This window comes from Haliotis rubra, unplaced genomic scaffold (assembly GCF_003918875.1).
Source record: "Haliotis rubra isolate DU_JTF1 unplaced genomic scaffold, ASM391887v1 Scf918, whole genome shotgun sequence".
Taxonomy (NCBI): domain Eukaryota; kingdom Metazoa; phylum Mollusca; class Gastropoda; order Lepetellida; family Haliotidae; genus Haliotis; species Haliotis rubra.
The window spans coordinates 347104-373419 of record NW_025767655.1 but is presented as its reverse complement, the minus strand read 5'-3'; the positions used below and the strand labels follow the sequence as shown (position 1 = coordinate 373419).

Genomic DNA, 26316 nt, shown 5'->3' with positions numbered 1-26316 from the left:
AACGGGTTCATATAACTTGTTTGTTTGTTTGCTTGTTGTTTTACGACGCACACACCAATATTCCTATTTAGCGGGGAGCGGTGGGGTAGCCTAGTGGTTAAAGCGTTGGTTCGTCATGCCGAAGACCCGGGTTCGAATGGGTACAATGTGTGAAGTCCATTTTTGATGACCTCCGCCGTGATGTTGCTGGAATATTGCTAAAAGTGGCGTAAAACCAAACTCAGTCAGTCCTATTTAGCTGTAAATTTATTGAAGATGGATATGTTCAGCGGCTTGCATACACAAATTTGATAACTTGTTTCCAAATCATTTCAATCTGAACAGAATGTTTGAAACAAAATCAGCATGTTACAAAATGTATAAAAACCCAGATCGTTTTCGTTCCTGGATGAGGATGTAATGTCAGCGAACTGCCTTGTGACACCGGAAGCAACCACTACTCGATTCAAGTCGTGGAGCGCGGTCGGCGAGCTGTCTAAGGCGCCAGGCTACTGATCCAGCGAGCTTGAGGTGTCGGGATCGTGCCCGCCTGTGACCGGGTGTAAAAACCTTGGAGTCAACTTTGTGTGCAGACTCTTTCAGTGTTCTCACAACCCCTAGTGTACAGTACACCACCCTGTGCACTAAAAAGAACCCACGAATCTGTTGGTAAAAGACCAGAGGGTGGCCACATGAATACGTGCAAACACCTAGTTGCGGGTACAGCAACGTACAGTAAACTTGGATAAGGTATGACTATGTGTCCCAGTCCACCCAGCTGGGAATGGGTACCTCGTAAGGACGGGAAAGTCACATTAACTCGGTGTGCCTAATGGCTGCAACAGTTGTAAGCTCCAATGATGGAGGGAAAAGCAGAGAGCCTTGTAGCAGCTAAGCTGGATATTGGCGCTTTACAAAATTAATATTAGTCGCTGCAAATATATTTTCTTGTTTCAATGATGCGTGTTGATGTATTTGCCATTAAACGGCACGACGGCAATATTCTATTTATTCACCTAAATGTCACTTAACAGCGGTAATCAAGATATCAGGTGTTGTATCTAATAGATAATCAATAGATTCGTTTTAGATCAGATTCAAATATTGAATTCGCGAGAAATATCAATGCTTAGTTGACGTCAGACATTGAGCTCAATCAACTTCGGTACACGCACGAGCAGACACTGTAGGTGTCTCGTATTGTATTTTACATTTAGGAATCAAATAACGGAAGAGAAAAACGTTGTGCAAGAATTAAATCAGAACGCCAGTGTCTAAGAAAGGCGAGAATACTGCATAAAACTGAACTCAAACTCAAATATGTTGTGAAATAGTTTCACCCATGTTTTTGAATAACATTGGACGCAGTTACGATCTTTGGTTTAGGTCGTTACGGCACACAGTATGGGACCCGTGAAGATCCGGGTTAGAATTGATCTTCAGCAACCCATGCTTGTCATAAGAAGCGACTAACGGGATCGTCAATCACTGGACGCCTTCATAAAGCTGAAATTTTGTTCCGTACGGAGACAAAGTGAACATAAATTTCTAAAAGCGGCTTAAAACCATACTCACTCACTCACTCGCTCACTATCTGTTACAGATACCAAGCAGTTCAACATGCGGTGTCGGGTGTTTCTGATGGTATCCATGTATTTCTCCGTGGCAGGTATGTGTCATACTGAATATACAGCGCAGCTGACGCAAAATACCATACTGCCAAATACAGTACATTTGTATTTGGTTATTGTTCATGAAACCATTTTAAATCTTTAGATGTGTTTTTACGTGTTTTACTTCATGAGCTCATAATGTATGTTACACGAAATCGTGACAATCCGGGGTCTTCAGTGACCCATCCTGTTCGTGGTAGGTGACTAACGGGATCGGGTGTTCAGGTTCGTTGACTTGGTTGACTCAACTGCTTAGACCATGCTCATGATGTCAATCGGTGAATTCTCTGGTCCAGACTCGGGCCAATTCGACACATGGGTACGATGAGTGAAGCCCATTTCTGGTGTCCTAACCGTGATATTAATGGAATATTGCTAAAAGCGGCGTAAAACTAAACTCACTCACATGTACTCGTAAAGATCCGGGTTAGAATTGATCTTCAGTAACCCATGCTTGTCTTAAGAATATTAATATTGTCTTAAGAGGCGACTGAGTGGTCAGGCTCGCTGACTTGTTTGACATATGTCATCCCATCCCAATTGCGTAGATCAATGCTCATGCTGTTGATCACTGGATTGTCCATTGTCTGGGGTATTGAATGTATACACCATAATTCTATAGATCTCACGATGACTCACATATGCTGTCATGTTCCTTACAGTCGGCTCAATAACGTTCACCACACAAGGGTACAATGAATTTGTCAACCCCATGATCTTTGGCTTTGATATTCGGGGAAAGGACTGGATCACGTTTAGGATCATGGCGTGCTGGGACTTCAACATCATTCTGTACTTCCGTGACCAAGAGATGTACCGAATGCTACTTGGAGGATGGCACAACGGTAAAAGCCGATTCTTCGCATTTGGGACGTATGCAGACGTCTCTGGGAAGGTCTTCACCTGCACTGGCTATGATGAGTTTTGGACCTCTTGGGAAGATGGACATTTTAAAGTTGGTCGTGGCAAGCAAAAGGATGTTGACATTCTCTTCAGTGATGCTGGGTATACAGTTCCTGGCGTCGACAGCTTTACTGTGAATGCCCCGAGCGGGTCATTCATTTTTGGTAAGTTGAGCCACATCATGCAGCTTCTCGTATCCTCTGGATTTAAGGGGTTGAAAAGTCCATGGCACTCCATACCTGAGTGCAAAGGGAAAACATATATCCCAGGTGTTCTTTTCACATCCCGTGAGTCTCCTAACTCGCAGATTCTCGATGTTTGATAAATCCTGATGTCCTAACATGTCCCTGCTATTCTGTGACCAATGTGGACTTGGTCCCTATCACCTCTTAACAGTCTTAATAGGTCCCTGCTATCCCTTTCATGCTGTGAGCTTAACAGGTCCCTGGCACCGCATGCTTGCCACTGATCTTGTCTTAATAAATCTCCAGTACATGTTACATGCTGAGGGCTAAAGAAGTGCAAGGTATAATATATATGTCGACTTGTTAGAACCCTAGAATCCACTACTTTTTCATACTTCGCAAGCTTACAAAAACCAAGCCTCCCCTGGTTGTAACACTCTGTGGGCTTACTAGATCCCTGGCATCCCTGCGTATCACGCTCTGTGGGATTACTAGATCCCTGGCATCGCTGCGTATCACACTCTGTGGGCTTACTAGATCCCAGGCAACCCTGCGTATCACACCCTGTAGGCTTACTAGGTCCCTGGCATCCCTGCGTATCACTCTCTGTGGGCTTACTAGGTCCATGGCATCCCTGCGTATCACGCTCTGTGGGTTTATAACATCCATGGTATCACTGCGTATCACTCTCTCTGGGCTTACTATGACCCTGGCATCCCTGCGTATCACGCTCTGCTGGCTTACAAGATCCCTGGCATCCCTGCGTATCACGCTCTGTGGGATTACTAGATCCCTGGCATCCCTGCGTATCACTCTCTGTGGGCTTACTAGGTCCATGGCATCCCTGCGTATCACGCTCTGTGGGTTTATAACATCCATGGTATCACTGCGTATCACGCTCAGTAGGCTTACTAGGACCCTCACATCCAAGCGTATCACTCTCTCTGGGCTTACTATGACCCTGGCATCCCTGCGTATCACGCTCTGCTGGCTTACAAGATCCCTGGCAACCCTGCGTATCACTCTCTGCTGGCTTACTATGACACTGGCATCCCTGCATATCACTCTAGGTGGGCTTACTAGATCACTTGCATCCCTGTGTATCACTCTCTGTGGGCTTACAAGATCCCTGGCATCCCTGCGCATCACAATCTTTGGGCTTACTAGGTCCCTGGCATTCCAGCGTATCACACCCTGTGGGCTTACTAGATCCCTGGCATCTCTGCGTATAACACTCAGTAGGCTTACTAGATCCCTTGCATCCCTGCGTATCACTCTATGTGGGCTTACTATATCCCTGGCATCCCTGCGTATCACACCATGTATTCTTACATCCCTGCATCCTTGCGTCTCACACTCTGTGGGCTCACTAGGTCCCTGGCATCCCTGCGCATCACTCAAAGTCGGCTTACTAGATCACAGGCATCCCTGAGTATCACGCTCTCTTCGATTACTAGGACCCACACTCTGTGGGCTTACTAGGTCCCTGGTATCCCTGCGTATCACACTATGTGGGCTTACTAAATCCCCAGCCTCCCAGATCAGATCACTGGCATCCCTGAGTATCACGCTCTGTGGGATGAGTAGGACTGTGGCATCCCTGCGTATCACGCTCTGTGAGCTTACAAGATCCCTGGCATGCCTGCATATCACGCTCTGCGGGCTTACTAGGTCCCTGGCATCCCTGCATATCACACTCTGGGGGCTTACTAAATCCCCAGCCTCCCCAGCGTATCAAGCTCTTTCGGCTTCCTAGGACTCTCTCCGTATCACGCTCTGTGGGCTTACTTTGACCCTGGCATCCCTGCGTATCACACTCTGTCAGCTTACTTTATGACAAGACACCCCTGCTCGTCAGCCTCTGTGGGCTTACTATGACCCAGGCATCCCTGCGTATCACGCTCTTTGGGCTTATTAGGTCCCTGGTATCCCTGAGTATCACACTCTGTCGGCTTACTAGGACCCTCGCATCCCTGCGTATCACGCTCTGTGGGCTTACTAGGACCCTGTCATCCATGCATATCACCCTCTGTGGGCTTACTAAATCACTGGCATCCCTGAGTATCATGCTCTGTTGGCTAACTACATACCTGGCAACCCTGCGTATCACACTCTGTGTGTTTACTAGGTCCCTGGTAACCCTACGTATCACACTCTGTGGGCTTAGTAGGAACCTGGCATCCCTGAGTATCACACCCCGTAGGCTTACTAGGTCCCTGGCATCCCTGCGTATCACGCTCTGTGGGCTTACTAGGGCCCTGTCATCCATGCATATCACCCTCTGTGGGCATACTAAATCACTGGCATCCCTGAGTATCATGCTCTGTTGGCTAACTACATACCTGGCAACCCTGCGTATCACACTCTGTGTGTTTACTAGATCCCTGACAACCCTACGTATCACACTGTGTGGGCTTACTTGGACCCTGGCATCGCTGCGTATCACTCTCTGTGGGCTTACTAGATCCCTGGCAACCCTGCGTATCACACTCTTTGGGCTTAGTAGGAACCTGGCATCCCTTCGTATCACTCTCTGTGGGGCTTACTAGATCCCTGGCATCCCTGAGTATCACATCCCGTAGGCTTACTAGGTCCCTGGCATCCCTGCATATCACTCTCTGTGGGCTTACTAGGTCCCTGGCATCCCTGCGTGTCACACTCTGTGGGCTTATAAGATCCATGGTATCTCTGCGTATCACGCTCTGTTGGCTTACTAGGACCCTGGCATCCAAGCGTATGACGCTCTGTGGGCTTACTACATCCCTGGGAACCCTGCGCATCACACTCTTTGGGCTTAGTAGGAACCTGGCATCCCTGTGTATCACACCTCGTAGGCTTACTAGGTCCCTGGCATTCCTGCGTATCACACTATGCGGGCTTATAAGATCCATGGTATCTCTGCGTATCACGCTCTGTTGGCTTACTAGGACCCTGACATCCAAGCGTATGACGCTCTGTGGGCTTACTAGATCCCTGGGAACCCTGCGTATCACTCTCTGTTGGCTTACTATGACCCTGGCATCCCTGCGTATCACTCTCTGTGAGCTTACTAGGACTCTGGCATCCCTGTGTATCACACCACGTAGGCTTACTAGGTCCCTGGCATCCCTGCGTATCACACTATGCGGGCTTATAAGATCCATGGTATCTCTGCGTATCACACTCTGTTGGCTTACTAGGACCCTGACATCCAAGCGTATGACGCTCTGTGGGCTTACTAGATCCCTGGGAACCCTGCGTATCACTCTCTGCTGGCTTACTATGACCCTGGCATCCCTGCGTATCACTCTCTGTGAGCTTACTAGGACTCTGGCATCCCTGTGTATCACACCACGTAGGCTTACTAGGTCCCTGGCATCCCTGCGTATCACACTATGCGGGCTTATAAGATCAATGGTATCTCTGCGTATCACTCTCTGTGAGCTTACTAGGACTCTGGCATCCCTGCGTATCGCTCTCTGCGAGCTTACAAAATCCCTGGCATTCCTGCATATCACGCTCTGTGGGCTTACTAGGTCCCTGGCATCCCTACATATCACACTCTGTGGGCTTACTAAATTCCCAGCCTCCCCAGCGTATCACGCTCTTTCGGCTACTAGGGCCCATGCACCCCTGCGTATCACGCTCTGTGGGCTTACTATGACCCTGGCATCCCTGCTTGTCACAATCTGTGGGCTTACTAGGACCCTGGCATCCCTCCGTATCACACTCTGTGGGCTTACATTGGTATCCCTGGCATCTTATGCCCTGCCTCCCCTGCTTGTCACGCTCTGTGGGCTTACTATGACCCTGGCATCCCTGTGTATCACGCTCTGTGGGCTTATTCGGTCCCTGGCATCCCTGCTTGTCACACTCTGTGGGCTTACTAGGACCCTGGCATCCCTGCGTATGACACTCTCTGTGCTCACTAGATCCAAAGCCTCCCCTGCTTGTTACGATCCATGGGCTTACTAGGTCCCTGGCATCCCTGTGTATCACGCTCGGTGGGCTTACTTGGTCCCTGGCATCCCTGAGTATCACATCCTGTAGGCTTACTAGGTCCCTGACATCCCTGCGTATCACACTCTGTAGGCTTACTAGGTCCCTGGCATCCCTGCGTATGACACTCTCTGTGCTCACTAGATCCAAAGCCTCCCCTGCTTGTTACGATCTATGGGCTTACTAGGTCCCTGGCATCCCTGTGTATCACGCTCTGTGGGCTTACTTGGTCCCTGGCATCCCTGCGTATCACGCTCTGTGGGCTTTCTAGATCCCTGGCATCCCTGCGTATCATACCCTGTAGGCTTACTAGGTCCCTTCCATCCCTGCGTATCACGCTCTGTGGGCTTTCTAGATCCCTGGCATCCCTTCGTATCATACCCTGTAGGCTTACTAGGTCCCTTCCATCCCTGCGTATCACGCTCTGTGGGCTTACTTGGTCCCTGGCATCCCTGCGTATCACACCCTGTATGCTTAATAGGTCCCTTGCATCCCTACGTATCACACTCTGTGGGCTTATTCGGTCCCTGGCATCCCTGCTTGTCACACTCTGTGGGCTTACTAGGACCCTGGCATCCCTGCGTATGACACTCTCTGTGCTTACTGGATCACAAGCCTCCCCTGCTTGTTACGATCTATAGGCTTACTAGGTCCCTGGCATCCCTGCGTATCACACCCTGTAGGCTTACTAGGTCCCAGGAATTCTTGCGTATCACCCTCTGTGGGCTTTCTAGATCCCTGGCATCCCTGCGTAGCACACCCAACCCTGGTGTATGTATCACACCCTATAGGCTTACTAGGTCCCTGGCATCCCTGTGTATCACGCTCTGTGGGCTTACTTGGTCCCTGGCATCCCTGCGTATCACGCTCTGTTGGCTTACTAGGTCCCTGGCACCCCTGCGTATGACACTCTCTGTGCTCACTAGATCCAAAGCCTCCCCTGCTTGTTACGATCTATGGGCTTACTAGGTCCCTGGCATCCCTGTGTATCACACTCTGTGGGCTTACTAGGACCCTGGCATCCCTGCGTATGACACTCTCTGTGCTCACTAGATCCAAAGCCTCCCCTGCTTGTTACGATCTATGGGCTTACTAGGTCCCTGGCATCCCTGTGTATCACGCTCTGTGGGCTTACTTGGTCCCTGGCATCCCTGCGTATAATACCCTGTAGGCTTACTAGGTCCCTTCCATCCCTGCGTATCGCGCTTAGTGGGCTTTCTAGATCCCTGGCATCCCTTCGTATCATACCCTGTAGGCTTACTAGGTCCCTTCCATCCCTGCGTATCACGCCCTTCCATCCCTGTGGGCAGGGCATACTTGGTCCCTGGCATCCCTGCGTATCACACCCTGTAGTCTTACTAGGTCCCTTGCATCCGTGCGTATCACACTCTGTAGGCTTACTAGTTCCCTGTCATCCCTGCTTGTCACTCTCTGTGGGCTTACTAGGTCCCTGGCTTCCCTGCATATAACTCTCTGTGGGTAAACTAAATCCCCTGCCTCCCCAGCGTATCACGCTCTTTCGGCTTACTAGGACCCAAGCATCCCTGCTTATCACGCTCTGTGGGCTTACTAGGTCCCTGGCATCCCTGCGTTTCACACCCTGTGGCTAACTAGGTCCCTGGCATTCCTGCGTATCACTTTCTCTGGGCTTACTAGGTCCCTGGCATCCCTGTGTATCACTTTCTTTGGGCTTACTAGGTCCCTGGCATCCCTGCGTATCACACTCTTTGGGCTTACTAGGTCCCTGGCATCCCTGCGTATCACCAATCGAACCTTGAACTCCCCTGCTTGTCACATTCTATAAGGCTTCATAGACCCCTGGTAAAGATAATATAGGTATTCGGTTGATCATCGTCAGTAGCGAAAGTACACTGCACGTTTACCCTTTGCAAGCCAACCAAAGCTGAGGATGTTATATTTTTCATTTACTGATGAGCAAAATATCCAACATATGTGTCTGTCAATATTTTTTAAAAATCATTGAAATGATTTATGTTTCTAAACCCTTTATTTAAGTATGTCCATTTCCGATGTGGTGTGAATATGGTTTTCGGCTACTCACTCACTAACTCACTCCAGCAGCTACGTCACAAATGTGTACCCTAGTCGGGAATCGAGCCCGGCGTGACGGTCGAACGATAATCACCATATCATATTGTTAATACTAATATGAAATTGAATGCTGGTTTATTGACCTACTGAAACAACCCATGTCAGTTCCAGGGGATAGCTTGAATTCCATTAACAAGTTCAAACATATGCTGTATTTTGGAGACAATTGACTTGCCTTTGCGTGTGTTTGTTACGTGTGTCATCGGTAGGACAGACTTAACTTTTAGAGTGAGTGAGCGAGTATGGTTTTACGCCGCTTTTAGCAATATTCCAGCAAGATCATGGCGGGGGACACCAGAAATGAGCTTCACACATTGTATTCAAGTGGGGTAGCTTAGTGGTTAATGCGTTCGCTGGTCACGCCAAAGATCCGGGTTCGATTCCCAACGTGGGTACAATGTGTAAAGCCCATTTCTTGTGTCCCCCGCCGTGATATTCCTGGAATATTGCTAAAAGCGGCGTAGAACTAAACTCACTCACTCACTCATAATATTCCAGCTATGTGGCGGCGGTCAGTAAATAATCGAGTCTGGACCAGACAATTTTATGATCATCAGCTTGTATGTTGTTCAAGCAATTTTCATGCAAAAAGGCTAATATTTTTTTCGTACTCACTTTCTCTTATCCTTACGAACGCAATTCATGTGCCCATCTTAACATCCAACACGCGATCAGCATAAAGAGGTATTTAATGGACATGACAGAGAAGATACACATATGGATGACATGTACTTTACTACTATCTAATGACGACATTCAAGTATAGACCCTTACAAGGTTTTCAAGCACGAAATGCCTATCAAACAAAAGGAAATTGAGTCAGTTGCTGGGTTGGCGTATCATGTCTTCCTTGACAACGTTATAGAGGCTGTACCGAATGTCTTTATAATGTAAAATAAATAGATATATAGATGGTCTTATTCATACATTGTATTCAGCAGGATGCAAGCAGCTTATCGTGAACATGAAGCATGGTCGAATACTCACTGTTGTATCAATACTCATATTTACTGAAAAAGCGATAACAGTTTAAGTTTGTTAAAGTGAACTTGACAGAAATACAACCACGAACCATATCTTGATAAGGCGCCTAAGAGCTCAGGATGTTACCTTGATTCTGCATGTGAAGTGATATAAAAACAGACAACTGCGTCTACAGGAAGAAATCGTTAATTCACCAGTGGCACTGTAAGATGGATATCGGCTTATATCAATCGGTTCCCTGTAAAAATCCAATTCACTGATGGTGGTTAAAGCAAAGCCAATAATGTGAAGTGAGATGCGGGTTTGATATCCCGTCTTTTAAGTTCAGTAAAAATATTCTTTGTCTTGAAAAGACTACAGATGTATCACGGCTTGGTGTAATGATTCTGCAGATCAATTAATCCTTACATCTAAACAACAGCACCGTCGAGGTTGACATTGGATAAATAGAGCAGTAATAAATGTATGTGCATTACATCCGTCAAGATCCGGCATAGAATTGTCTCCAGCAACCCAGGCTTGTGTGAACAGGCGACAAAAACAGGCGCGGTCAGGCTCGTGAACTTGGTTAACGCATGTCATTGTATCCCAGTTGCTTGTGTCGGTGCTCTTGATGTTGATCACTGGATTGTAGGTCCTGACTTGATTATTTACAGACCGCCATAGATGGAATATTGATGAGTGTGGTGTTAAACAACAAACCAAAAACAATCATGAATCAACCTTTTACTTATTCAGATTTATTACATATTAATGAATTGTCAATTATACCATTCATTTATTCATTCATTTATTCGTTCGTTTGTTCGTTCGTTCGTTCGTTCGTTCGTTCGTTCGTTCGTTCGTTCGTTCGTTCGTTCGTTCGTTCGTTCGTTCATTCGTTCGTTCATTCATTCATTCGTTGGGCGGTAGGGTAGCCTAGTGGTTACAACGTCCGCTCGTCACGCTGAAGGCCCGGGTTTGAAGCCCATTCCTGATGTCTCCCGCCGTGATATTGTTGGAATAATGCTGAAAGCGACGTAAAACATAACTCATTCATACGTTCGTTCGTTCGTTATGTAGCCCAAACCACTCTGTGGCCACCTTCAAACCAATCTTACGTTTCTACATTTCTAATCATGTCTGTGCCATTCTACATTCAGAGTATGACAACTGTACGAGCCCTCCTGACATCGAAAGACTTGACGGGGTGAGATATACTGGGGGGTTTGTACTGCGGACCTACTCCGACGTCTCCGGGGCCTTCTGCATCACGGAGTGCGTCCTCAGCAACAGGTGTTTCAGCCTCAGCTTCAACAGAGTCGACAGTGAATGTGAACTATTTACAACCCCCTTCAACACAACAGACTTATCATCAGCACCAGGCTGGGAGACATATGTGTTCCCTGATATTAAGTTATATAGCTGAATTAACACATTTAGTTTATTCAAGATTATTGAAGTGCTTGATGTTCGGAAATTTAATTTAGAACAATGTTGCAAACTGGATGTTGCACGTATTAAAAAATATGTCCGTCCATGGAACTCGGCGCTATAGAAGTAGATTATTATTAACACTAAATATCATCCACAAATCTAAAACCCACTGTGAGTAAAAGACATCACAAGTAATTTTCTAACGTATCATGCGTAGCATGTGATTGGACTTATGTAACAATCAAAACGTAGTGGCCTAATGCAAGCCTTTTGATGTGTTTGACATATTGTTTTACTTTATATAGTTATGCTACTGCAACTATCACAGTGAGGATACCCGTGAAGATCCCGGTTAGAATGGATCTTCAGTAACCCATGCTTGTCGTAAGAGGCGACTAACGGGATCGGGTGGTCAGGCTCGCTTACTGGCTTGACACATTGCGTAGACCGATGTTCATACTGTTGATCACTGCATTGTCTGGTCCAGTTTCGGTTATTTACAGACCGCCGCCACATAGCTGGAATATTGCTGAGTGCGGCGTTAAACAACAAATAAACAAACGAACTGACCGTGAGGGACATGACAATCCATATTAATACATCGCATTTGCTCCGCTGGAAATCGATTACAGCACGTACAGCCGGACTATTCTAAACAAAGGCTAACTAAGCTCATTCCACGCTTTAGGACAGCTTCTACATGAAAGATGACTATGCTGCCCTATGTGCTTCTCTAGCTACTTGTACATACGCGTCAATTCGATCCCCAACCGCGTCATACCAAAAGACGTTAAAATATGGTACTTGTTGGTCCCTGCCTGGCGTTCGGCATTAATGGGTACAACAAGGACTGGTCGGCTCGGAGTCAGTATAATGTGTCTGAGTGGGGTATTCATGCTTCACTGCGGCATGATATCTCAGTGGGCTAGCACTATAAAACCAGCTTCAGTCTGGGCTAGTACAAGCAGCCGCACATACACACAACACACGCATGCACGTCGTCATATGAGCGAAATATTCTCAAGCACGACGTTAAACCCAATTTCACATCACCTCACCTCACATACGCGTCAAAACTGGAACAGATCAATAGCATTAGCAATAGCAATTCCGAAGTTCGATATCGTAATATGGCGGTTGCTTGTGGATTTTTAATGGAAAGCATTCGGATATGGCATAACGCAGAGATATGGATATGAAAGCGCGCGTAAAATCTCCAAATCATCACCATCATCTGGAAACCTCCCTCAGATTCCGTACGCGTGTACTGACTCCCATTTGTACAGCCCTTGATCTTACCTGTTTATGTCGTACACAAGGCTGGAAAACAACAAGCACCGTCTGTAAAATTATTTTGAAACGCGGTAGGGGCGATCCGTCGTCACCCATAAAACCCTGGTACAATGTGTGAACGTACTTAGTGTGTCCCCAGCCGTGGTATTGCTGGAATCCCAACCATGACTGACTGACTGAGTTTGGTTTTACGCCGCTTTTAGCAATATTCCAGCAACATCACGGCGGGGGGACACCAGAAATGGGCTTTACACATTGTACCCATCTGGGGATTCGAACCCGGGTCTTCGGCGTGACGAGTCAACGCTTTAACCACTAGGCTAAAACCACCACCACCCCCACAAAACACCAGATCAGCACCAGACCTATCTGTACATATTGTCAATAATGATTGATTAGTATTGATTTCTGCTATGTAGTATTTGTTTGCCTTTATGTTTCCTAGTTTTAGCGTTAAGTATATTCCCACGTTAACTAGGTAACGTTACATACATACCCAAGGTGAAGTTTTCAGTGTAGATGAATTAGTGTGTCTACTTGTACCCCAAACCACTTCATGATCGTGACCTGCTTATCAGGTGTTTTTTACCTTTTCTTTGTTTATTTGTATGTTTGTTTCTTGTTGTTTTTTGGTTTGGTATTGCTGTTACTGTTCTTGTTGTTGGGAGGGGGGGGAGTTCGTTGTTGTTGTTTTTGTTGTTGTTTAACGCCGCATTCAGCAATATTCCAGTTATTTGGCGGCGGTCTGGAATTAACTGAGTCTAGACCACACAATCCAATGATCCTTCGATGTACGCAATTTGGATACGATGCCATGTGTCAACCAAGTCAGCTAGCCTGACCACCCGATCCCATAGTCGCCTCTTTCGACAAGCATGGGTTGCTGAAGACCAATTCTAACCGTATCTTCACGGAAAGCTAGTCACGTGTGATGTTTTTTATGCTCCATACAGTAATATTAAGGCTCATTAAATCCGGTGAGCAAATGAGGTGAGTCCCTGCATCGTGACTGCCGTAATGTTGTGGAAGTGCACTAGGCAACGACCTGGATGTGTGAACCATGTTTACCCGCTTGTTTGCCTGGAGGGGTTGAGTCGTGGAAGGCGGTCCCCTGACGTCCCAGCACAATCTGCCTGGGGAAAGGTACATGTACATTAGGTCGCCATTTCAGATGTCCGACGGTCTGAGAAAACTAAAAAGTTATGAAGTTGGCCCTACGAGAGTGAATGCATGTTTGAATGAATGAATCTTATAACTGATTATTTATTTATTTATTTATTTATTTATTTATTTATTTATTTATTTATTTATTTATTTATTTATTTATTTATTTATTTATTTATTTATTTATTTATTTATTTATTTATTTATTTATTTATTTATTTATTTATTTATTTATTTATCTTTAACACTGCACTTAGCAATATTCCAGGTGTGAAGTATTGCTAAGTTTCTGGTGAAGGCTCGTAAAATTAGAAATGCATAAATTTCAGTCAATATTCTACACATTAAGATCCATATGTTATTTCTTAGATATGTTATGCCTATACACTGTGCAAAAATGTCAGACACTTTACAAAGCAAAATTGTATGATTGTTACAACATACTGTCACTTTATGACACTTGTGCAAATTGAAAGATATATTTCCTTAGATATATTCTACAGTATTATAAACATGTTTTAAGCTAGTCCAGATATAATAGCTTCCAACCTCCAACTGTAACAGGGAGGCATAATACACTGTACTGTAATAGACTCTGTTTATATTGCTATACCAGTAGTTGAAGAGGAATACCATTTAATTGTCAATGTTTAAAAGATGCATAAGATAGAATGTTTTCCACCATACCTATATATTGGTAACGCGTGTAAGGATAGTTTTGTTAGACTTGTGTCATCTATGGATGATGTTTTGATAAGTATTGCTACTTTTTCTTTAGAAGGGTATATTATGCCTGTACATTGTGCAAATATGGTTCCATAGCTTTCAAAGGCAATAATGTATGATTATTACTGGTTTACCAGCATCAAACAAAATGTAAAATTATTCTGTAATGTGGGCCATGGCCTTATATATATATATATATATATATACTGAAATAAAAGTGTCTGTCTGTCTGTCTGTCTGTCTGTCTGTCTGTCTGTCTGAAATCGAGCTGTTCTCAATGGACTCAATCCAGTAGTTACTGCCATGTAAATATTAAACATTTTACAGACTTGACACAATTCGATTAAATGGCTCGTTATTACATTATAGGAGCTAGCCCTAATTTCCCGAAACAAACTGATATCTGAGTTTTGATCAAGTCAGAGTTCTTACTTAAATTTCCGAACAAAATCATCTTTTTAGAAAGAAACATTAAATTTTGAAATCTCAAGAATTGTTGAGTCTGCCAGTCAGGCAACTTAAGTCAATATTGAAGAATTAAAATGGCGAGTCGTAAGAAGAAATACAATTCACAGCTTTAGTAGACCGGGAAAATCTCGATTTTCGTCCTGAATCAATTATTCTCTTTAAAACTCGTCACTAACAGCATGCATCTATGAACAGAACTAAGTTCGCTCCTGTCCAACTAACGCTGATGCTTGTTTCACTGTTTGCAGCCGGCAGAAGGTTTATATTCGGTAGCTTCTGATGCTTACGACATTTCATTAACTTCAGTTCAACGGTCCGTCTGAGATTTATGTGATTCTTAGGCGGCCTTCACACGGCAAACAAAACACATGTTGTCAAAGACGAGTTTGAGTGTGTGAACATTCCAACAACTCGCCACAAACACCAATTTCAGAGTTGTCAAACTGTTGTTGAGAAATAGGATCAGTCTCTGTTCTCACCAACTTTTTCATCAAACTTTCGGTGTTGTCAAACTCGAGTTTGAGGGATGAAGTGTTGTCAAACTCTTGTTGTTCAGAAACATCCAATCGCAGTCAAAGAAACTGTCACGTGATGTGACGTGGCGCTCCAGTGACACGAAAGTTTGACAACATGTGTTTGACATGTGAAAACGCGAGTTGGACAACTTTTAAAATTTCAACATGTGTTGTCAAACTTTAGTTTGCATTCTGAAGGCCGCTTTAGAGACGTCTAGCGAAGGCCTTTATCAAAATGCCATAATAATGAAAAGTCCGCTAAAAGAATTAACTATATGTGAACATATTTGATGCATTTCCAGTTGTTTCATTGTTCACTGCTTCATTCGTCGGTAAGAAATTGGTTTGCCAAGTTGGATTCCTTTACTTTAAAAATCGAAATATATCCCTTTTCTCTGCAAAACATAAAACTTGATTTGATTCGTGGACATTGGTCATCCTGATACTTTACGAAAATCACACAAATTGAAGTGTAAATTTCTGATTATGAATGCATATTTAAGAAAAATACTACAGTCATATATGTCCATATTGTGGCAATTACAGTTATAAAATAAATAAACCTGTTTTTCACTCTTTATATGTAATTTTTCATGGTATTTTCTTTTCAAAATGAGATCACGTTTTGTATTTTCACACGGTTTCTTACTAAATAATTTACCCTTTGTGGGGGCGGTGGGGTAGCCTAGTGGTTTAGGCGTTCGCTCGTCACGCCGAAAACCAGGGTTCGATTCCCCAAATGGGCACAATGTGTTAAGTCCATTTCTGGTGTCCCGCGCCGTGATATTGCTGGAATATTGCTAAAAGCGGCGTGAAACTAAACTCACTCATTCCGTCGGGAGGTCGCTGATGTAGCTATACATCAGTGATTCATCTCGGTTATTGCACTCCGATTGCAACATGGTGAGTGAGTGAGTCTAGTTTAACGCCGCACTCAGCAATATTCCAGCTATATGGCGGCGGTCTGTAAATAACCAAGTCTGGATCTGACATTCCAGTGATCAACAGCATGAGCATCGATCTACGCAATTGGGATACGATAACACGAGTCTGACCACCCGATCCCGTTAGTCGTTGCTGGGTTACTGACGATCATTTCTAACCCGGATGCAACGGAGACATGACACATATGTGAATGCTAGCTAACGCTCTACCCAGAACCGTCACCCTGCCGTCTTCGGCGCGTATCAGGTAACGGTACTTTATCATATGTCAGGTACAATCCATCCTTTATGATAAACCAGGCAATGTAGTAGGTGGTTAATATCACTTGTAAAGTGCTCCTGTTAACCTTCAAAGCAAGGACAGGCCTAGCCCCCGTCTATCTCTAGGAACTCCTCCAGGAGTACAAGCCCGCGAGGCCTCTTAGATCTATGGGACAAGGCATGCTGTGTGTTCCACACGCATGAACCACCACCTATGGAGATCGATCCTTCCCCAGAGCAGCTCCACGGCTCTGGAATGATCTGCCATTAAAACTGAGACTTGTAAATAACTTGGCCACTTTTAAAACCAATTTGAAAACCCACCTTTTCTCAAACACTTACGCCTAGACCGAGAGGACATTGTTGATACATGTGACATGAATGCTCTCAAAGCGCTTTAGAGCAGTTATACTGACTGGATTCTTGCGCTTTATAAGTTCTTAGTTGATGATGATGATGATTTTAGACACAATTTTGTAACCTTTTCGCCGTCATGTCTTAAAGATGGGGGTTTTATTTGGCAAAATGGTCAGCAAATGTTTAAAACAAATGCTTCAAAAAAATGTGTACTCTCTTCGAGATTATTTCAGATTCTTCTTTGGTTTTGTCTTGATAAGTAACATACAGTACAACCAAAAATATTGAGAATTTAAAGATTGTAATTTTCTATATTTCTTTCACTCATTACTCACGTATTAATGTGAACATTAGCAGAACATAACTCCAGATTCAAAGACAGGTGAACAGTTAGTATTTTGTCAAGTCACCATGGGCAGCAATGCATGCTTCAATGCGGCGGGGCATACTACTGTTCAAAGTAGTTAGAAAGTCGTGGTCCATGCTGTCCCAATATCGGACCACTTCTTCTGTCATTTAGCAATATTTGTCAGATTTTTCTTATTGACACTTTCCTTCATAATTCCCCAAACATTTTCTGTTTGATTTAGGTCAGGGCTATAGCTTGACCAATCTAATAATGTCATATTTTGGGTCCGAAACCAGGCCTGTGAATGCTTTGAACGATGTTTTGGGTCGTTGTCCTGCAGGAAAATCCAGACATTTCCATAGACCACGTGAGCAGATGGAAGTAAATGTCCCTCGAGAATATTTGTGTACCGCTCACTGTTCACATTCCCTTCAAATACACAGAGGGGCGTTGCCCGTAACACAGCTATGCCACCCCACACGTTAAATTTCGGACTGTACTTTGGGCGCTGATACAAATGTTTTTCAGTTTGTTTGGTCCAGAATTTCAGTGTATTAGGAAACAGCCACACAGAACTTTCATCTAAGAAAATCACCTTGTCCCAGTTAAAATTTCTATGCTGTAAGTACCAGTTCAACCATTGCTCCTTTTGTTCAGGTTTCATGATCGGTGATGGAATTCCTCGACTTTTCTGCCAACCCATTGCATGCAGCTCAGTTCTTATTGTCTCCTTACAGACAGCCACAGTTCCTCTATCAATCATATCCAGCCTTAAGTTTTCTAAACTCCTTCGTTTGTTTTTAGAAACAAAAATACACAGCCGCCTCCTGTCACCGACAGTCAATTTTCTGGGCCTACCTGCGCCTCCCTGGTGCTCAATGCCATATCCATTTGCGATATTTTTCAAAACACGATAAACAGTGGACAAAATGATGCCTGTTCTACTTGAAATCTACTTGTTATAATACTCTAAAATCAACTTCCTATTCTCTAAATCATCCATACTGAGGATCACTGAAAATCCAATTAAACATATTCCTAAAATTCTCAATAATTTCTCGTCATGCTGTAGGTACTTTCAATGGTGTTTTATTATCAAAACTGAAAACAGATGGAAAAATAACAATATATATATATATACTTTTTTTATGATGGACAGAAAATCATACGAGAAAAAGGGGCGATGGGGTAGCTTTGTGGTTAAAGCGTTCGCTCGTCACCCCAAAGACCTGGGTTCGATTCCCCACATGGTTACAAAGTGTAAAGCCCGTTTCTGGTGTCTACCGCCATGATATTGCTGCAATATTGCAAAAAGCGGCGACAAGACTATATTCACTCGATCCTGATGAAATATTAAAATTTGAAACTTCATTCAATCCAAAGTAGGCAACCTCTAAATTAAAATAACAGTAGATTTATCTCCAAGTTGATGCATGAAATTTGTGAGTCTTGCCAGATAAAGAATAATATAAGTATAATTTTAAAAACCGCAATAATCCATTATATTTAACTATAAACAATACTTGGGTGAGATAAAACTTATAAACGTGTACTCTGACGTCATCAATGTATTTAACAGGCCAAGACGTCAAACAAAAAGAGTCAAAAGGCCTTGAGTACATTTGAAGATAACACACGTTCTCATTTATAATGAACAGATCATCTTAAGAGAAAGTATATGAGCCTTAATATACGCAACAACCCATGCTTGGAAGAGGCGACTAACGGGATCGGGTGGTCAGGCTCGCTGACTTGGGTGACACATGTCATCGTATCCCAACTGCGAAGATCGATGATCATGCTGTTGATCACTGTATTGTCTGGTCAGGACGTGATTATTGACAAACCCCCATCATGTACCTGGAATAACACTGATTGCAGCGTTAAACAAAAATTATAAATCAAAATTAAATTAAATTTAGATAGTCCAGTGTGTGATAACAAACATGTCTCTCATTATGTGTGGCTCGCTCATATATGTCATCATTATCTTCACGAGCACAGTAGTATCGATGTAACTACACCGTTCTACAAACAAGTACGTGTTACCTGCAGGTATGTACACGAGCATAAACACAAAACAAATTGATCACAATTCAATACTCATGATAAATTAATATGACCAGGCATCTTTATGTCAAGAATGTTTTAGAAAGTGATATTCAATTATATTTCATTACATGCAATCAATTCGCCCAACAGCATCGATTATTTACATTTAAGTCTGATATAATTGAGTGTACTACCATGACTTATTGTTATAAAAATCCATGAATAGGCCATAGAATGATAAATGGGCGCAGGAACATGCATTTATTATGCAGTTTACTGTTCAACACCATGAAAACACACTTACTTTGAAATATCTGTCATCCACTTCCAAATGTGTGAATTATTTATGGTTGTCAGAAACATATATTTCATCAATTATCAAAAACCATAAAAATAGAACCCTTTCCATAATCACAAGAAATCAATATTTTACCATTCTGACTATCATGAGCATGTGCTAATTAATGACAATCAAATAGTGAGTTTAGTTTTACGCCACACTCAGCATATGTGCAGGTATATGGCGGCGGTCTGTAAATAATCGAATCTGGATCAGACAATTTGGTGAACAGCCTGAGCATCGACCCCTTTTACGACAAGCATGGGTTACTGAAGATCAATTCTAACCAGGATCTTTACGGGTCTATCAAATAGTGATGACAGGAGGTGATAGTGTCACAAACACATGCAAAGGCATGTCAATTCGTCTGAAAAAGGTATTGAACAAATCAAAAGAGAGAATTGCCTCAGACATAATTTTGGTCACTGTCATGCCACCTCATGAAATGTCATCTCATATCACGCTCTTTGAAATCGTCTGAGAAACAACATGCATTACTGTAACATGGAGCTGTTAACCGTTGTCGTTTTGTTTGTTTATTTGTTTGTTTGTTTGTTTAACGCCGCACTCAGCAATATTGCAGCAATCTATACGCAGTTGGGATACGACAAAGCATGTGTTACTGAAGATCAATTCTAACCGGATCTTCACGGGTTGTTTTTAATGAAGAAGTCCCCCATTTCAATTGTTGTTTTACTTCAAACTTCAGATGGTATTTGTACGAAAGCGTATTGGTGCCAAAGTCTATAAAATATTATCATCTACAATATGGATACTTAAGTATCAACGTGAAAGAAACGTATCTGCTATAAAATTATCGATTTTGATAACTATATTTTCTGGGATAAACGACAATAGTACCTAAATAAAAGTATTTGTTTTCGTAGATGTAAATATCATATGCATATTTGAAAGTATATTCCACGTTGATGAAAGCAACATATACATGATCATTTACGTAGGTGTAAGTATCAACACCGTTGATGAAAGCATTATATACATGATCATTTACGTAGGTGTAAGCATCATCCATGTTGATGAAAGCATCATATACATGATCATTTACTTAGGTGTAAGTATCAACCATGTTGATGAAAGCATCATATACATGATCATTTACGTAGGTGTAAGTATCTACCATGTTGATGAAAGCATCACATACATGATCATTTACGTAGGTGTAAGTATATTCCACATTGATGAAAGCATTATATACATGATCATTTACGTAGGTGTAAGTATCAACCATGTTGATGAAAGCATCATATACATGATCATTTACGTAGGTGTAAGTATCAACCATGTTGATGAAAGCATCATATACATGATCATTTACGTAGGTGTAAGTACCTACCATGTTGATGAAAGCATCATATACATGATCATTTACGTATGTGTAAGTATATTCCACATTGATGAAAGCATTATAAACATGATCATTTACGTAGGTGTAAGTATCAAACATGTTGACGAAAGCATCATATACATGATCATTTACGTATTTGTAAGTATCAACCATGTTGATGAAAGCATCATATACATGATCATTTACGTAGGTGTAAGTATCAACCATGTTGATGAAAGCATTATATACATGATCATTTACGTAGGTGTAAGTATATTCCACGTTGATGAAAGCATCATATACATGATCATTTACGAAGGTGTAAGTATCAACCATGTTGATGAAAGCATCATATACATGATCATTTGCGTATGTGTAAGTATATTCCACATTGATGAAAGCATTATATACATGTTCATTTACGTAGGTGTAAGTATCAAACATGTTGACGAAAGCATCATATACATGATCATTTACGTAGGTGTAAGTATCAACCATGTTGATGAAAGCATCATATACATGATCATTTACGTAGGTGTAAGTATCAACCATGTTGATGAAAGCATTATATACATGATCATTTACGTAGGTGTAAGTATATTCCACGTTGATGAAAGCATCATATACATGATCATTTACGTAGGTGTAAGTATCAACCACATTGATGAAAGCATTATATACATGATCATTTACGTAGGTGTAAGTATCAACCATGTTGATGAAAGTATCTTGTACTTCCCGTTTTGGAACTTTAGGAACTTTGGCACAAATACGCTTTCATACATTTTAGCCAAATAGGAGATACAGACGTAAGTACCAACTACTAGGTTCAGGGACATTTTTCTCTAAAATGAATTTCATTAAACATAACCTGATTGATTCAAGATTATTATTTGATAAACAATTCTTTCTTCATCTTCGTCTGTTTACTTGCTGGGCGGGGGGTAGCCTAGTGGTTAAAGCGTTCACTCGTCACGCCGAAGACCCAGGTTCGATACCCCACATGGGTACAATTTGTGAAGCCCATTTCTGGTGTTCCCCGCCTTGATATTGCTAGAATACCGCTAAAAGCGGCGTAAATCCATACTCACTCGCTCACTCACTCACTCACTGTTTACTTGTTTATTGATGTGGGGTTTTTTTGGAAAAATCCTGAGTCACACATTCTGTGTCTGGATTCAAACAGTCGACTGTGATTCATATCTTCAGAAAGCCCTGTTATAGGTTTTAGAGTTGTATGACTTCCTCGATTCTGATGTTTATTTACGATATTGAGGTTTATTTAATACAATAGCAGCGCACTGCACCATCAATAGTTCATCACGTTCGCAGCACATATAAAGAACTCTGTGTGTGTGATCAATGACGAAGAGCGATTAACCTTCTATGCCAGTATATTACCCCATGTTGCATTCTTAAAGGTCAAACTTTCAGTAGAAATTTGTTTATAGGGATTTGTTTCACACCTACCAATGTAGATCTGGGTTAGAATTGGTCTCTGTCATTCTTTCTTTCTTTCTTTAAAAATATTTTTTTATCAGCATTTTCTTCTTTCTTTAAAAATATTTTTTTATCAGAATTTTACATTACTACTTCTCATTAAATATTGAGGGAACAAATGTTTGAAAGCCCCTTGATTTGTAAAACTCTCAAATTCAAAGCGGTGAGGGGTGAGAAACCATGCTAAAACTATACAGATCACTGATTCGCTCCAAAATTAAGGCGCCATCGTCTATGGTGGCGCTCCATAAGCAAGGCCTGAGGCTTTGTCTTGGAACCTTCAGGACCTCTCCAATCGATAGTCAGTATGTGGAAGCTGATGAGCAAAACAGCGGCGCAAAAAACTATACTTACAATACAACATTCTACCATGGCTACGTGAAATGCTCGAATTGGATTGGTCAATCAATAAAATCAGACGGTATAAATTTTTGATTGACAATGCGTCTGTTTTCACGGCGCTTCACTGCGCACGTATACATCACTGCCGCACTTCAGCTTGGCCACCAACATGACTATTATCAACACAACAGACGAGATGGAAATGCTGATAAAACATTTATTAAAACTCGAAAAATACAATTATACGATTCCTCCTCCACAATTATTAGGGAACCTCACTACTATAATTATTACCTTCTATTATAAAAATATTCAAACTCAATTACAATACACTGCCCCAAACATAAACAAACAATTTCTAACATATCAATCAGAAAGCCTTGTAAAAATACATCCCTATCTTTCCCTATTTGTGCAGCAAAACGTTCGTAAACATTTACCTACCTGGTAAATGGTATATTTGTTTCCGTTTAGAATGGAAATTCGCAAGATAATGGTCAGGCGAAACACAAAATTTATGCCACTCCTACTCCATCATGTCCCGTTGCATCGTTCAAAATGTCAAAAACTGAACCACGAGAATTTCGCACTCTGCCACCTTCCCCGCAAGGCTGCCACTGCTATGTTCCTACACTTTGAAAAAAGCTTGGCGACAATCCAGTCCCAAATGATGAGAACAATGTTCCAAGGAATCCCAAGTTAGTTGCATGTGCACTGTCACTCTTTCGTCGCATACCGGGGTGGAGGCACGTACGTGAAATCATGATCGACACTCGCCGGTCATAAAAATCAACAGTCTTTGATGAGTTACAGGTCGTAGGTCGATCAGAAAAGGATCTATTCTTCGATTCTGCAGGGTTCAGATTCGACAGTCAGTCAAGTATTTTACACTGTCACTTCAAATTTCAACCTTTCGCAAAATGTCAACACTGGCTCGTCCGCCATTTCAAACTGTTGCGTAACTGTCTACTTCCAAGAAAATAAGTAGGTCAGACGATTCTATTATAGTGTCGCCAGGGGGGGTACAGTAACATGGCACACAAAACAATAGGTTGATTTCGGTCGTCTGGAGTTATGATTATAAAAACCAAGCTCTTAGGTGTTACATTATTGCATTGAATAAACAATAGTTTGTTTTCATTCGACAGAATATTTATTACATTGCAATGTTAAACAAAATACGAACGGCACCTACCGCTCCCTTCACAGACGAGTTCAATTCGCCTCTCGTCCCATGCCGGATTACGCAGTGTCTTCCGCAGGACGAGGAAGTTCGATTTTAAATCGGTTATGGTAGAATGGAGATAAACATAGTGTGTTTGGAAATAGATGAATGTTAGACCGAATTGCTGGTCTCTAAATTAATCATTTGAAACCTTACGCTAAGCGTTCGGCTTCAAATGAAATTTAGAGACTATCAATGGGGAACATTCCTGGAGTTGCGCCCCCCTTGCCTGCTTGGAGCGCTGCGGTAGTTACGGTCCAAAGTAGCTGTCACTCTGATACTGGCCTGCCTATCGGCCAAGCCTAAACTTAAATCGACATTAAACCTACTTATTACTCTGTGGTTTTTATATTACGAATTACGGAAGCTGGAAGTTGCCCCGATTGAAGACTGTGCTCAAAGTACGAAGAACTAGCGTGTCTGGACGAAAAATAATGCTAATAGAACGGTACTGCAGTTATTGATAATATTGCCGTTTCTCGGAATTTCTTTCTGAGCAGTTGCTTTGTAAATTCGTCAAACCATTTACTCCCCATTATGTCACACTACACAGACCATTAATGGCGTAGTAGTAGTTGTTAGAACATATGTTCAGTGTACACTGAAATTAGCCTTAAACAAATAACGTTAGCACTGACCTGATTACACGGACAACATAAGTGCTTCAGTAATCGTTCACGTAAACAACTTATTCTCATAGCTTATAACGCTTCGGGATGCAATGGAAAGAGGGAATGCTATGGCAACGTATCGGTTTCGAGAGGATTTGAAACATAAATCATTTTTATCGTATTAACGACTCGTTCACAGTGTGTTCAACAAAATATATTACACCCATTCGCACGATAAATAAGCACACAACTTCCGGTGTATAGTTTCTACATATTCAGGGACCGTTCATAATTAATGGGCTGGGGAGTGGTGATGATTGTTACGGAGAAGCAGGTGAATGACCTCCCTACAATTCATGTACAAAGTAAGTGACACCCCCTTTGCATATGTCATATTCAAAATCAATTAAACCCACGCCCCACCCCATAATTAAAAGCATAATCATTTTTATGTGCAAATTTGCTGACCCCCCTAGTATATGTGTACAAAATTGATGAACCCTACCTTTCCAGAACAAAATAGGTGACCCCCTTAAAATCATCATCACCTCCCATCCCCCAAAAAATTATGAACGGTCCCTTAGGCTATTATTCAAACCCAAAAATGTACAGTAAATTGGCATATTGCTTGCATAATATATTTCTAAGTATCGTTTGGGCCCCACCCCAATCTTGACCATTTTAAAAGGCTGTACCTTCTATACACAAATAACCAGTACCTAAATGTCAGATCACATTTTGAAAACACAAAAATATTATTTGAAATTGTGTTTCAGGTGTTGTCAAATAATGTAACTTAGCATGAGTGAAATACTGAAATACATATAAACACATTGAACCATTACTGGAGGTCTCAACTATCTGATGCCAGAAGCAAGGGGGTATCGAGTTAATTGTCCTTTGAGGTGGGAGCCTTTTAGATTTGAAAATAAAATATTTCACATTTGTTTTTCCAGCATGTGTGAAGGGTTTACAAATTACATCAAGGATCATCACAATTATAATGGGCTCACAGTGTCAGTGAACACAGTGTGCATTTGAAATTTTGAAAAAGGGAATAATTTAGCTTTTGAAATGGTAGTCTAAATGGTACAATTGAGATTTTACAATACTTAAAATTATTCTCATGTGTCAATTATCATCAGCCAAAAAGCAACAAAGTCTGGGTTGTCATTTCAGATTTTATTGTTGAACATATTAAATTCTGCATGTATGGGCATTCATAAATATAGACATAAATACAGTAAAAAATGACGGTCTCCTTTGAAAAACCTTGATTAACACTTACACCCGATGCATGTTGATGTTTTCCACACTGACAATATTACTATCGATATTGCTGTACAGATAATTTAGGTGACATGCATATGGACCCATAATGGAAGTACAACAGTGAACTCTGAATAGTTTGACAGTCCTGTGTAAATGAAAATTGCTGCAGCACTAAACATAATAGTTAGTACTGGAAGCACTGCATGTTTGTCTCTCTGTGTTGATATACAAGTACTTTCACATTTGGTCTCTGCCCAGTCTGGAGAGAAAACGTTTGACTCAATATTCTTGCCATCAAAATCATCATGGGTGATTGTTTCCT

General features: G+C 42.2%; 2 protein-coding genes across 2 annotated transcripts in view; both read left to right on the top strand.

Moving 5' to 3' along the window:
* Nucleotides 1-26316, top strand: part of LOC124264269 — a 44938-nt gene that overhangs the window by 1730 nt on the left and 16892 nt on the right. The window lies entirely within an intron of this gene.
* Nucleotides 1573-11323, top strand: LOC124264270. The gene is made up of 3 exons (XM_046699009.1): nt 1573-1648; nt 2315-2719; nt 10957-11323. The coding sequence occupies exons 1-3, from the start codon at nt 1600-1602 to the stop codon at nt 11220-11222; spliced, it is 720 nt and encodes a 239-aa protein (XP_046554965.1). The 5' UTR covers nt 1573-1599; the 3' UTR covers nt 11223-11323.